This window comes from Anabrus simplex, chromosome 6 (assembly GCF_040414725.1).
Source record: "Anabrus simplex isolate iqAnaSimp1 chromosome 6, ASM4041472v1, whole genome shotgun sequence".
Taxonomy (NCBI): domain Eukaryota; kingdom Metazoa; phylum Arthropoda; class Insecta; order Orthoptera; family Tettigoniidae; genus Anabrus; species Anabrus simplex.
The window spans coordinates 77,300,247-77,313,116 of NC_090270.1; the positions used below are offsets into that span (position 1 = coordinate 77,300,247).

Here is a 12,870-nt window from a genome sequence, read left to right on the forward strand (position 1 = left end):
GCTTGCAATTGTGTTCCAATATTAGATTTTGTGAAGGGAAACAGGAGACACAATAAGGATTTCTCAGTTCGATAGAAATACCTGTTCGTTTTAATATTCTATAAAAATCACTGGCCAGCTACGGTGGAAGCCATGGGCACGTAGGGATAAAGGGCAATTTATTATTTAACCTTGATCAGGGTTATGCTTAGTCCTAGTCAAGATTACATAAGGAATCATGAATTATTATAAATAGGCCTGTGGTTTATATTTACATAATTATATCTACTGTATGTTCACATAAATAATTCACAAATCACACGAATGAAAGTTCTTATGAAAAATTTTAGAAAACGATCAACGTGAAATTCCAGCGATGTTGAAAGCCCTATTTTGCGAAATAATGTGAAATTAGGTTTTCTTTTCGCGAAATCCAGCATAAATGAATACGAAAAAGTCATACTTCTAGTGATTTTCTTATGACTGGCGTTCTTTAAAGTAATTGTATTCCTAATTTTACTGATTATTTGTTGAAAAAAGTAATTTTTAATGGAGTAAAATATTTCTTGTCCGGCCCCGAGTTCGATTCCCGACCGGATCAGGGGTTTTTAATTGTAAATGATTAATATCCCTGGCCTGGGGACTGGGTGTTTGTGTCGTCCTTAACGTTCCTTTCCTCACATGCAACACTCTGCACTTCATCCATTCCAATCACACGCAGGTTCAAATCACATGGTGCAAGTAGGGGCAAAAGATCTCTATAGGTGATGCCCCGAACAAATAGCATTAAAAAAATATATATTTCTTAGGTAACTGTAATTCATTCCAATTATTTTTATCTTGTAATTTTCGCATCACTTCTATTAAGCCCGCAGAAACTCGCGTAAAGGTCAAGCAGAAAATTATTTCCAACGTCTAATTCAGATATTCTAACCTACCCCTTTCAAAATTCTTAATTTTGTACCTCCCCATTCTGGAATTATCATTGTACAAATTCTGCTAGTTTAGGAAAATAATGTTATCAAGCCGAGATGTCAGGGCAGGGGATGTGCTTGGCCAAGAGCCGTCTTTGATAAACAGTGTGCACGTGATGAGCCAGCCAGTCCGCCCAAAGCGTGGTGACATCACACACAGCACCAATCACAGACGTCTTAAGTGTATCAGACGTAGACCGAGTAGCCGCGGGCAAAAATCACTCAGTCTAGTGCGCGGCGCGTCCTTTGCTAAGTGTGTCACATTTAATGAGATGTGAATGTATAGCATGTGTTCGTCCAAAGGCCAGGGTTTACAAACCCTCCCTGCCACACTCTGGAAATGGTACGTGCGTGTCTCTTTACCCCCTGTAAACCTATAAATTTTGTACCGGTAAAGAATATTTCCTATTTGATTTGCTTTTATAAATACAAGAACTCTGTGTATTTCTGGTATATTTTCGTGAAATGGTGGATATTATTACGTCATTTGTGAAATGGCATCTCAGTATTAAGAGAGCTGAATCGCTTGGCAATGAAGACGCGCGACGTGGGATGCAATGAGGTGATGGCCGCCAATTTCTATTCTAGAGCAGCTGAGGCGTACTTAAAGTGCATTTACAAATATTCCTGCTGATCAGACATATGTTTACATCTAAACTAGTGCGTATTTTTCTAATATTCTTATCTCTATAATTGTTGTGCTCATTTTTTCTCAGTTATCTGGGGTCTGCACTTTGAATGAATTTAGACCAGTTTTACAGCCGGATGCCCTTCCTGACGCCAAACATATATGGAGTTATGTATTCACTATTGCGTGTTTCTGTGTTGGTTTGTAGTGCAATGCTCTCCGCATAAATTTTCGTCAGCCGGGTGGCAAAAATGAACAGCCGGGAAGGGAATACCACGTAAAAAGATGAATATGAAAAATGTATTCCCCTCAGGGCATTAACAATAATATCATACAAGCAAACATTAACTGAAAAATGTAACTATTTTCGTGTCATTATCACAAACATGGCATAGCAGAGTATTTTGAACTCCTAGTGTTCTACTGGTCATTCATAATCATGTGAAATCGGGGCTTACCATTCGGTGGCTCGGGTTTGTAATGTCGTACGGAATCGAGTGCTCGCATGCGATTCCACGCTTATTCAGACACCGCTCGCACACGACACTGCGTGATAGTCGAGCTAAACATTTCAACTCCAGTGTAATTGTTGTAGTTATGCTGACAATAATGATTTATCATTTAAATAAACAGTTTTACAGTATTTACATGTTAATTTGGAGCACCCAATGACTCAAATACGTATTAATATTATGTTACTACCACATATGTAGGTCATGTTAGCCGGGTGGTATGTAAAAGCAGCAAGGCGGCGCACCCATTAAAAAGGTCCTAGGAAGAACACAGTAGTGTAATGTGTTGTATATATTTGAATATGTTGATTAAGACGAAGAGAAATTAACCAGACGCTATTAAAATACACATCCAGCCGGGAATCGAATCCCAGACCCTCTAAAAGAAAGGCGAATTTGCCGACCATTCAGCCAAACCACAGGACAAATATTCTTATCACCCTAATGTATCTATATAAATAAAATTATAATATTGTCTGTGCACTTCAAAGGTCCGGCTCTCACTTCTTTTTTGTTTTTAATAAGAATTCATCCTTCTGTGCATAGGTATAGAAGGTTTTGGCACAACGTCATTTGAGGCACGTTTTGACAATCTTAATTGAATCAGTTTCTAGGATGTCAAAATGAATGATGTGCCGTTTGAAAGAGGAAGGTCCAGATGTCAAAACAGTTTGAGCGGAATTGAACTAGGATCATTGGGCCTCATTCTACGGGGTCAAATTTCACCATTCTTTAAAGCAGTTCTTCGATGAATTTATAATAGGACGAAAAAGTAAGATAGCTACGTGTTAATCGTTGAAAAATGCAAGAAAAAACGCAACTAAATACTTCTGTTGATTAATTCGATCAAAAGTTCTTAAGTTGCAATTATAATTGAATGTAATATGAGTCAGTTTATTGTTTCAGTTGCCAGTTTATAGTGAACCTTGGTCCAGTACACACGTTTGAAATCGTAACTGAAGAATCCTTCACTTAATCGTTTGCAGTTATGACCTAAGTACATCGCCTCCCACATGCTTTTAAAAATAATCTTGGATTAGGTATGCAAAAGTTGAAAATAAGCTCTGGTCACTCTTTGGCTTTGTTTGTTTGTTTGTTTGTTTATTATGACATCACGGGAGAGAGGTTTAACACAATTTCTGGAAACTTTGTGTTTAAGTTCAGAGGTAGCCGGGCTGTGCCTTAGACTGTGTGTTATTTGATTAGTTCAAAGTGGCATAGCCATAAAAGAGGAACTAAACAGGAAACGCCGAATTTCTCCCCTAATATTAGCCGTACCGTAAAACTGTGCATTACAAAAATTGTATAAAATGACAATTTCTGAGTGTTTGTTTCATGGGATTATACTATACGAAGAATAATGACGATATTCACGATTATTGCATTTTTACAAACCTCCGGAATGATTAGTTCTAAGAAATATTGTATATGATATAGAAAATCACTGTGCAACGTGTATACCGTGTTTGATATATCTTTCCTATACGAGCTATAGTAATGGAGTTATTCAAGGATTTAAATTTTTATTGCCAAGTCCATTAACGGTGAGCATCGCTGAAGTGAAAATATTGTTCAGTCATAGTAAGGAACTAACTGGTAGTGGTGGTGATTATTGTGTTAAGAGGAAGTACAACTGGGCAACCACCCTCTAATAACACTAATCGTACAGGGGAAATTTGAAAGGGTCCGACACTTAGAAGGGTAAGGGTCACGAAGGGCGTGAAAATGAAAGACTCCTTAGCCGAGCAACCTAATACCGTCGGGGTAGGGAAAGAACAAGACTTGACCAAAGGAGGTCGGATAGGCACAAGTAAGTGGAAGCAATATCAGGACTCAGCTAAGGGCCTCGTGGTTGCCAATCCATGTTCCCTGAGCTAACTGGCGATGGTGGTGGTGTTCGTGATTGTCTTCATAAGGTGAACAAAAAAGCGTGGTCCCTAACCCTCTGTTGATCGGGAAGATAATGAACATAACTACCGAAAAAATTGAAGAAACTATGTCTGTCACTCCAAACAATGGTGGGAAATTTCCCCATGGGAAAATCAAATATCTCCCGGTCAAGTCCATCCATCTACGGTTGTTAATTTAAGAAGACCGTCAGCGACATAAGATATAGGCTGCACGGTTGCAAGGGTTATTCTTCCGTCACACATTTTGTTACACACACTGTTTCGTTCCACAAATTTTCAGATGAACCCCACCTCTAAAATTTATGTGAAAATGTGCTGGGAAAAGAAACCTTAAAAGTGGGATTGAAAGCTTAGTCCCGGAATGTTCTGATACCGCCGAGTCGAAAGGAAAATATATATCACAAGTTCCTCAAACTTATCAAGAAAACATCACATTGACATACTGACTATTGCTAGTTGAGGTGTGCTTTGTGTCTTCAGCTGCCACTCGTCTCCTCTGGGTCACATTGTGGCAGTAATCAGAAAAACTAACCCGTCAATTACGGATACATTACAGCTAGTTTTAAGATAAACCTCTGCTGTGTGTCGAATTTTATAAACAGATCGCGAATAACAGGAACTTCCATCCTGAGTTGAGATTCACCGTAGTATGTTTTGATGATGAAGTTTTTTGTTTAAAGGAGCCTAACGTCTAGGTCACCGGCCCATAATTTCGGTACCGTACTTGGGCCAATGGGCATTAAGAAACATGAGCGTTAACAAAACGAAATAATTTCTAGATACCACCTGGTTCGACGATAGTGTTCGACATCTCATTGTAAAGAGGAAGGATCAATATATGTAGCAACAAAAATCCGACTTCGGAGTGACGTCATCGGGTGACGCAACAGTAGTACCATTTTGAGGTAATGAAGTCGCCGTGCCGCGCGGCTAACAATTAGCGTAGCTCTGGATTTCGTGAGTACACGTCGTGTGAAATGTCGTTTGATTCATCTTAGTGGTTTCTACACGTAAAAATTCGACAGCCTGTTTCCAGTCATTTGACCGGATCAGGAATGGAATGAATGAAGTCCCATCTAGCGGGGAGGATAAGAATTGTGCCGGCTGCTGAAGCCTGTCACACTCTTTTGAGGCAATGATTAATGACTCAGAGATGAAATGAAATAATTTTGGGGAGTGTTGCTGGAATGAAATACGACAGGGTAAACCGGAGTACCCGGATAAAAACCTGTCCGGCATTCGCTTTGTTCAGCACAAATCTCACATGAAGTAAACGGGATTTGAACCACGGAACGCAGCATTGAGAGGCCGGCGTACTGCCGCATGACCCACTGAAATTCATAGTTCTACACGTATACGGCAGAAACATAATCTAACGGTGAACAATTGAGAACCTTGTCGTGCGAAGAAGTGCGTTAAATTGCCTTCTTTTGTAAAATGTCGTATATGGACTAATAATATTATTTGCTTTACGTGCCACTGACTACATTTACGGTTTTCCGAGACGGCGAGTTGCCAGAATTTAGTCCCGCACGAATTCTAGGTAACTCACTTGCTCGGCAGGTTCGATCCTGGCTCAGTCCGATGGTATTTGAAGGTACTCTAATAAGTCAGCCTCGTGTCGGTAGATTTAGTGGCACTTGTTGAACAACGCTCGTCTCGTTATGAACATCACATGATTAACATATTGCATAATGAAAGCTGTCAAACTGCCCACCATTATTAAATTCTGATCAGAAAATTTCAGTTATGAACCAGAAAACCTAGTCTAGTTTACCCCTTGCAATGTGCACCTCTTACGGAAGTTATAACACCAGGAGAGTCGCTTGGTAATTGAAGGCCGGACAGAAGTATTCTGAGCCAAAGTTGGTGGGTTCGATGCCGGGTCAGTCCGTTAATATTTGAAGGGGTCCAAATACGCTAGCCTCGTGTCGGTTTTGTTCGGTTCCTTGGCTGAATGGTCAGTGTACTGGCCTTCGCTTGCCAGGGCACCGGGGTCGATTTCTCGCCAGGCCGCAAATTTTCAACTGTGTATGGTTAATTCTTACTAACCGGGACGGGGTTTTTGCGTTTGTCCCAATACATTTCTCTTCATATTCACACAACATATCATACCACCAACCACCACAGAACACCCAGTAATTGAATACATCCCTCCACATAGGGTTGGGGTCAGGAAGGGACAGATCCACGTGTGCGACACGGGTTGACTTCCAATATGTACAGGTGGTTATAATTCTCTTTCTTGTAAACACGAATGTCATAGCTATCGAACCATCATCCTCCAAAACTGACAGAGAATTCCATTATCTATATGAAGATGACATTTTCTTTTGATCGTTACGCTGTAAAATTACTAATTACCCGATGTTTTAAAATTCCAATCTCAAAATAGTGTATTATTAAACAATCTTAATCCATTCAATATTTAGACTATGGAAATTGTTCGTAAATTTACTTAAAACTGCATGGACATCACGATGAGAAGATCACCATTCACAACGTGGATGTTGCTTGATCGTTCTGGATCGTATTGGCTAGACAATATGAGTTATATAACCTTATTTATTACTGGACACTGAATGCTACCTTAATACACGATGATAAGATTGATGGCTGGCATACTTCCCGGCATAGCGAATGTTGGCGCCATCATAGTTCCCTTGTAATACGACCCGAAAACTGTGCGCCAGGCCCACATGGCATGAACAACTGCTGGCAGGTGATTCTAATGTAGTTCCTCGGAGTACAGGCTTAATATTAAGTTTTAAAGAACGTTTAGCGTGAATTGTAAAGAATACTAAATAAATGCAATTTATGTATTTATTTAAATCAATATTATTTAAAAACGTACATTTATTATTTTTATTATTATTATTATTATTATTATTATTATTATTATTATTATTATTATTATTATTATTATTATTATTATTATTACGGGGTATATGTAGAACGCAGAGGTGATGAAAGAAGGTGTGGGCTTGAATGGGTTTAACTACAGTCTCAAAATTAATTTAAAACTTTAACAAAGGTTATATTTCTTTAGAATTTCAAAAATCAACAAATAACAACATAACAGGTACAATCAGCGATTTTGAAACAAGTCAAGGAAAATACAATATTAGAGAATTCATCAGGTCCTGGGCTTCGAGCCCCTCGCTTTACAATTCTTGAGCCTCCAGCTCAAATTTACAAAAGAGCACCAATTATTCAAGGGCAGAAATCCCCTAATTCAAGAGCACTTGCTCTCCTAAATACAATATCTAGCCTTCCAGAGGCACTCGTTACAATTCCAAAATTTGAAAAAGAACTAACAGGCTCTCAGTTTCTTATTGGGTACTCAAGGCAACATTACATCAATCTCTGGTCTCTCAAACCATCATTTACAAATTGAACTTTCAGGGGTATTTAATACCCAATCTACCGGGCCTTCATGGAAAAGAACTGGTTAAATAACTGGCCCAAACACAAGGTGAATGGAAGCACACGGCGTTCCAATATAATGAACACTTAAAACCTAAAGTGCTCTAGGCCGATGAAACAGGGGCTGTTCCCAAACTACTGAGGTGACTCGTATAGGAATTGCTTTAACACCTTACAGAAGAAAAGTTACAAAACATAGTCACCTCAAAACAAGATGAAGGGGAGCTCGAGAGGGTACATCACTCTCTATCCCCGGTTTACAGTTAAAGATTGTATGAAGTTTTTTACATTAGCCTGAAGAAAGTTACATTTTAGAAAAGCTTGTTACATAACTAAAGAGTCGGACCTTTCCCTCGGGTTAAACTGCGGAGGTAGCAAGAAAGAAAAGTTATGTGGCCATTACCTCGTAGATGTTTTGTTGATCGACGAAAGAGGCCGCCCGCCTCCTGCTTTGACACACACTCAGTAATATGACGATCAATTGGCCAAGAAACGAGAAAATCCGCAGTTTATAAACCCTCAGGGAAGTTTCGAGATCATTCAAGACTAAACTAACCACACCCTCTCAATTGTATTGGATGAATTTCAAAGTTACACTTAGAATCGAACAAGAAGCCTGTGATAGGTTGAAAATTAAATACAGAAATTAGGGATTGGCAAGATTCAAACCTGGCGGAAAGAAAAAGAAAATATTGCCAACCCAAAAATAAATGAACATCAATGTTACAAAAACCTAGAAATGCAAAACAACTTTAAATTATAACTTCTTAAAACTGCATGATCATAGTTTTTAGTGGTGTCCTCTATGGAAAAAATGTCCAAACTTCTTGATGAATGTCAAATAAAACAAGTAGAAATTCACTCAGGTTAGGAAACTGCACAATAACAAAATTACTCAATGTTTTAGTGGTGACATCTTCTGATTAAAGTTCCAAGTTGGTGTAGTTTCAGTTTCACTGTTTTACCAATAGAGGAGTTCATTTAGACGCTAGTTTTGAATGCGCGGCGTTGAGGTGTACCTCCCGGTACAATTATTATTATTATTATTATTATTATTATTATTATTATTATTATTATTATTATTTAATCAGTAAATGGACTCTTCGGCTCCTTGGATAAATGGTTAGCATACTCGTCTTCGGTTCAGAAAGACCCAGGTTCGTTTCTCGGCTGGGTTGAGGATTTTAACTGCGTATGGTAATTTCATCTAGCTTGAGGAATGGGTGTTTGTGTTTGTCTCTATACACTTCTCTTCGTCTACATACAACACACCACTCTGCCAACCACGGCAGAAATACGCAATAGTGAATACGTTCATCCACATAGGGTTGTGTCAGGAAGGGCATCCTGCCACAAAACTGTGCCAAATTATCTCAAATGCCAATCCCAATAAATTGAGAAAATGCCAATAATAATAAGAAGAAGAATAGGAAGAAGAAGCGACCTGGTTTAACGTAGCTGTCCATGCATCCCTATTCAATGCTTACCGCTTCACCTCTGCGGAACTGTTACTCTACCCTAAATGCCATATCCATGTCCTGCTCCCATTCTCACACCCTAACATTCTTACCCCGTACACTTTTCTCAAAAATCAACTGGTGTTGGTGCTGATTATTATTTTCGGAAGAAGTACAACTGGGCAACCATCCTCTATTAACTCTAATCACAGGAAAAATATGGAACAGGTCCGACACCTCAAGAAATGAAGGCATCGACCAAAGAAAGACAAAGGCCACGAAGGGCGTGAAAATGAAAGACACCCTAGGCCTCGGGAACCTAATACCGTCGTTGTAGGAAAAGAACAAGATTTCGCTAAGGGAGGTCGTATAGGATAGATAAAAGTGAGCGAGCTTGGCACAAGGAAGTGGAAGCAGTGTCTGGAGTCAGTTAAGGGCCCCGTAGTCGCCAGCCCACGCTGCCAAGTTAAGAGTCCCTTGGGCTCCTTTAAGTCGCCTCTTACGACAGCAGGGGATACCGTAGGTGTTATTCCACCGCTCCCACCCACAGGGGGTTCAAAAATCAACTGAATATCTCATAATGTATCCCATCAATCTACTTGTTCTCCTTGTCAAATTTCGCGTCATCATTCTTCCTTGACCAAGTTGATTCAGTATCTGTTCATTTGTGATCCGATCTACCCATGCCCTTCCAAGATTCTTCTGTAACGACAGATGTCTTAAGGTTTGTATTCCCATTCTTTCTGCGCCAGTTATTGTCAATGGTTCACATCCATGTACCTAATGCCACCCTCCTCACAAAAGTTTTAAGAAATATCTTTCCACTTACCCTTTTTTTATGAGGGGAGTCATTTTATTTTCTTAATTCTGACCTACTTGTCCTTGCTCTTATGTCCTCGTTATCTATATCTATACCATCACTAGTTACTATTAATTAACAGTCCGGCTCCATGGCTAAATGGTTAGCGTGCTGGCCTTTAGTCACAGGGATCCCGGGTTTGTTTCCAGGCAGGATTGGGAATTTTAACAATCGTTGTTTAATTTCGCTGGCACGGGGGCTGTGTGTATGCGTCGTCTTCGTCATCACTGCATCCTCATCACGATGCGAAGGTAGCCTACCGGCGTCAAATCAAAAGACTTGCACCTGGCGATCCGAACACGTACTCGGACACTCCCGGCACTAAAAGCCATACGCCATTTCATTTCATTAATTAACAATATTCATCTACTTCCTTTAAAAATCTACTGCTTCTAACCTAATCTTTCCCTTATTCACCGGAATTCATTAGACTGCATTCACCAAGCTGGATATCTGCAGTCGCTTAAGTGCGGCAAGTATCCAGTATTCGGCAGATAGTGAGTTCGAATCCCATTGTCAGCAGCCCTGGAGATGGTTTCCCATTTTCACACCAGGAAAATGCCGGCCTGTACCTTAATTAAGGCCACGGCCGCTTCCTTACCACTACTAGCCCTTTCCTATCCTATCGTCGCCATAAGACCCATTTGTGTCGGTGCGACGTAAAGCAACTTGTAGAAAAGAAAAAGAAGACTGCATTCAAATACTTTTGTTCTAACAAACTCACTACACACAGCCCATTAGCAATCTTAATTACCAAGACGACTGCTGTCCAGCTAGCCAGATGGCATCCAGACTACGAAGCCGTCAGCTTGCATTCGGGAATTAATAGGTTCGAACCCCACTGTCTTCAGCCCTGAAGATTTCCGTACTTTCGTATTTTCACACCAGAAAAATGATGGGGCTGTTTTGATTAAGGCCACGGTCACTTCCTTCCCAGTCCTAACCCTGTCCTGTCCCATGCTCTCCATAAGACTTGTCTTGTGTCGGTGCGACGTGAAACAAATTGCAATCGTCGTTGCGCCTGCGAAAAACGCCCATGTGATAATATTATGGGAGATATACTGACCCGCAGCACATACATGTCTTAAAGAGCGAGAATCCTTGATATCACTCACACAGTATCACAGAATCTTACCGAGCAAAGTTCTAAGCTGAAATATTTCACATAGTGGTTTTCGCAGACACAACGACGATATATATATAGCAGCATTCTTCAACTTCTCGAACTCCACTTAGGACTAGACTTTACCGGGCGAGTTGGCCGTGCGCGTAGAGGCGCGCGGCTGTGAGCTTGCATCCGGGAGATAGTACGTTCGAATCCCACTATCGGCAGCCCTGAAGATGGTTTTCCGTGCTTTCCCATTTTCACACCAGGCAACTGCTGGGGCTGTACCTTAATTAAGGTCACGGCCGCTTCCTTCCAACTCCTAGGCCTTTCCTATCCCATCGTCGCCATAAGACCTATCTGTGTCGGTGCGACGTAAAGCCCATAGCAATAAAAAAGACTATACTAGAATTACTATGTCATCTTATAGGTTTGAATTCCTCTTCTTGAATTGTGATTCCTTTTCCACGTTTTAATCTTCGTTACTGGCAGTTCTAAATAACTGCCATAAATGACAAGGGAAAAATGTATCCCCGTCTCTGTCCTCTTTGGATCCCTTGATTTTAACCGCTTCAGTTTAATTCTTGAACAGATTGTAGATAACCCTTTTTTGCTAGTTGTTCTACATCGCACCGACACAGATAGGTCTTATGGCGACGATGGGACAGGAAAGGACTAGGAGTGTGAAGGAAGCGGCCGTGGCCTTAATTAAGGTACAGCCCCAGCATTTGCCTGGTTTGAAAATGGGAAACCACGGAAAACCATTTTCAGGGCTGCCGACAGTGGGGTTCGAACCTACTATCTCCCGAATACTGGATACTGGCCGATAACCCTTTTTTCACCTTCATTATGTGTTTTTGCACCACTCGTTGGGCTAGTTGATAACAAGCTGGCCTGGCGTCCTTCTTTGTACTTTGCCTCAAGGATTTATGAAATAACTAACATGACGTACTTCTCGTTGACGGATCAGTTGTTTACAGTGTCACTGACTTTCATCTCTGTAGTTAACTGTGTTTCGTTTTGAGGCAACTATCACAGCTGTCATTCCAGTGTTTGAAATTATTTCAGCGCCTCTTGACATACACTTCTTTCATAATTATATTTTCAGGAATGCAGACAAAATAAAAGCTTTTTGTTGCTGCCCGCATTCGCGGAGGTAACGTATAAGATACCGCTATACACACCTTCGTTGTCTCGGATAATACAAAAAAGAAAGGTGGAACCGGAATCTTCCACTTAAAAACTGTTGCTTATGAATACATTTGAACCATGTTTATAAGACTTTCTGCATAAATCTATTATTAACGGAGATATCGGTGATGTATTACATTTTATGATTCCTGGAAACGCGTAGAACTTTAAAGAATTTAAAAATGATGTGTACCTGAAAAAAAATCCACAGCCTGTTTCCAGTCATTCGATCGGGTCAGGAATGGAATGAATGAAGTCCCCATCTAGCGGCGAGGATAGAAATTGTGCCGGCTGCCGAAGCCTGTCGCATTCCTCTGGGGCAATGGTTAATGAATGACAGATGAAATGAAATGATATTGGAGAGTGTTGCTAGAATGAAATATGACAGGGAAAACCGGAGTACCCGGAGAAAAGCCTGTTCTGCCTCAGCTTTGTCCAGCACAAATCTCACATGGAGTGACCTGGATTTGAACGGCGGAACCCACCTGAGCCACGGAGGCTCTCAGCTTTCCCTTTATAAGCATACAAATAAAAATACAACGTGTATTTTTTTTCGGACATTGATCTTCAAACAGTCTGACACGTTTAAAATGTGGATTGGATTCACAATAAAACAGACAAATTTTGAATTACATGAAAGTGAATCATGACGAAGTTTATTAAAGATACAGCGATATGACGATAAGACGCGTCCACGTCTGTTAAAAGCACTGATAATTTATTCTTCATCTTCTTGGCCTTTTCGAAATTATTGGCAATTCATGTGGATTTGGTCCAGTTTCATAACAGGTTGCTCTTACCGCCACTAACAATATTTTATGTCTTTGTA

General features: G+C 40.3%; 1 protein-coding gene across 2 annotated transcripts in view; it reads left to right on the plus strand.

Annotated features, from left to right (window-relative positions):
- The window catches only part of LOC136876135 (G protein-activated inward rectifier potassium channel 4), a 355,451-nt gene that overhangs the window by 37,319 nt on the left and 305,262 nt on the right, over window positions 1-12,870 (plus strand). The window contains exon 1 of one of the 2 annotated variants that reach the window (XM_067149833.2): window positions 1,162-1,296. The exons of the other annotated variant lie outside the window; for it this stretch is intronic. Coding sequence (XP_067005934.1) covers window positions 1,232-1,296 — 65 coding nt within the window. The 5' untranslated portion in view covers window positions 1,162-1,231. Of the gene's footprint in view, window positions 1-1,161; window positions 1,297-12,870 lie in introns of those variants that run through there. 2 annotated transcript variants of the gene reach the window in all.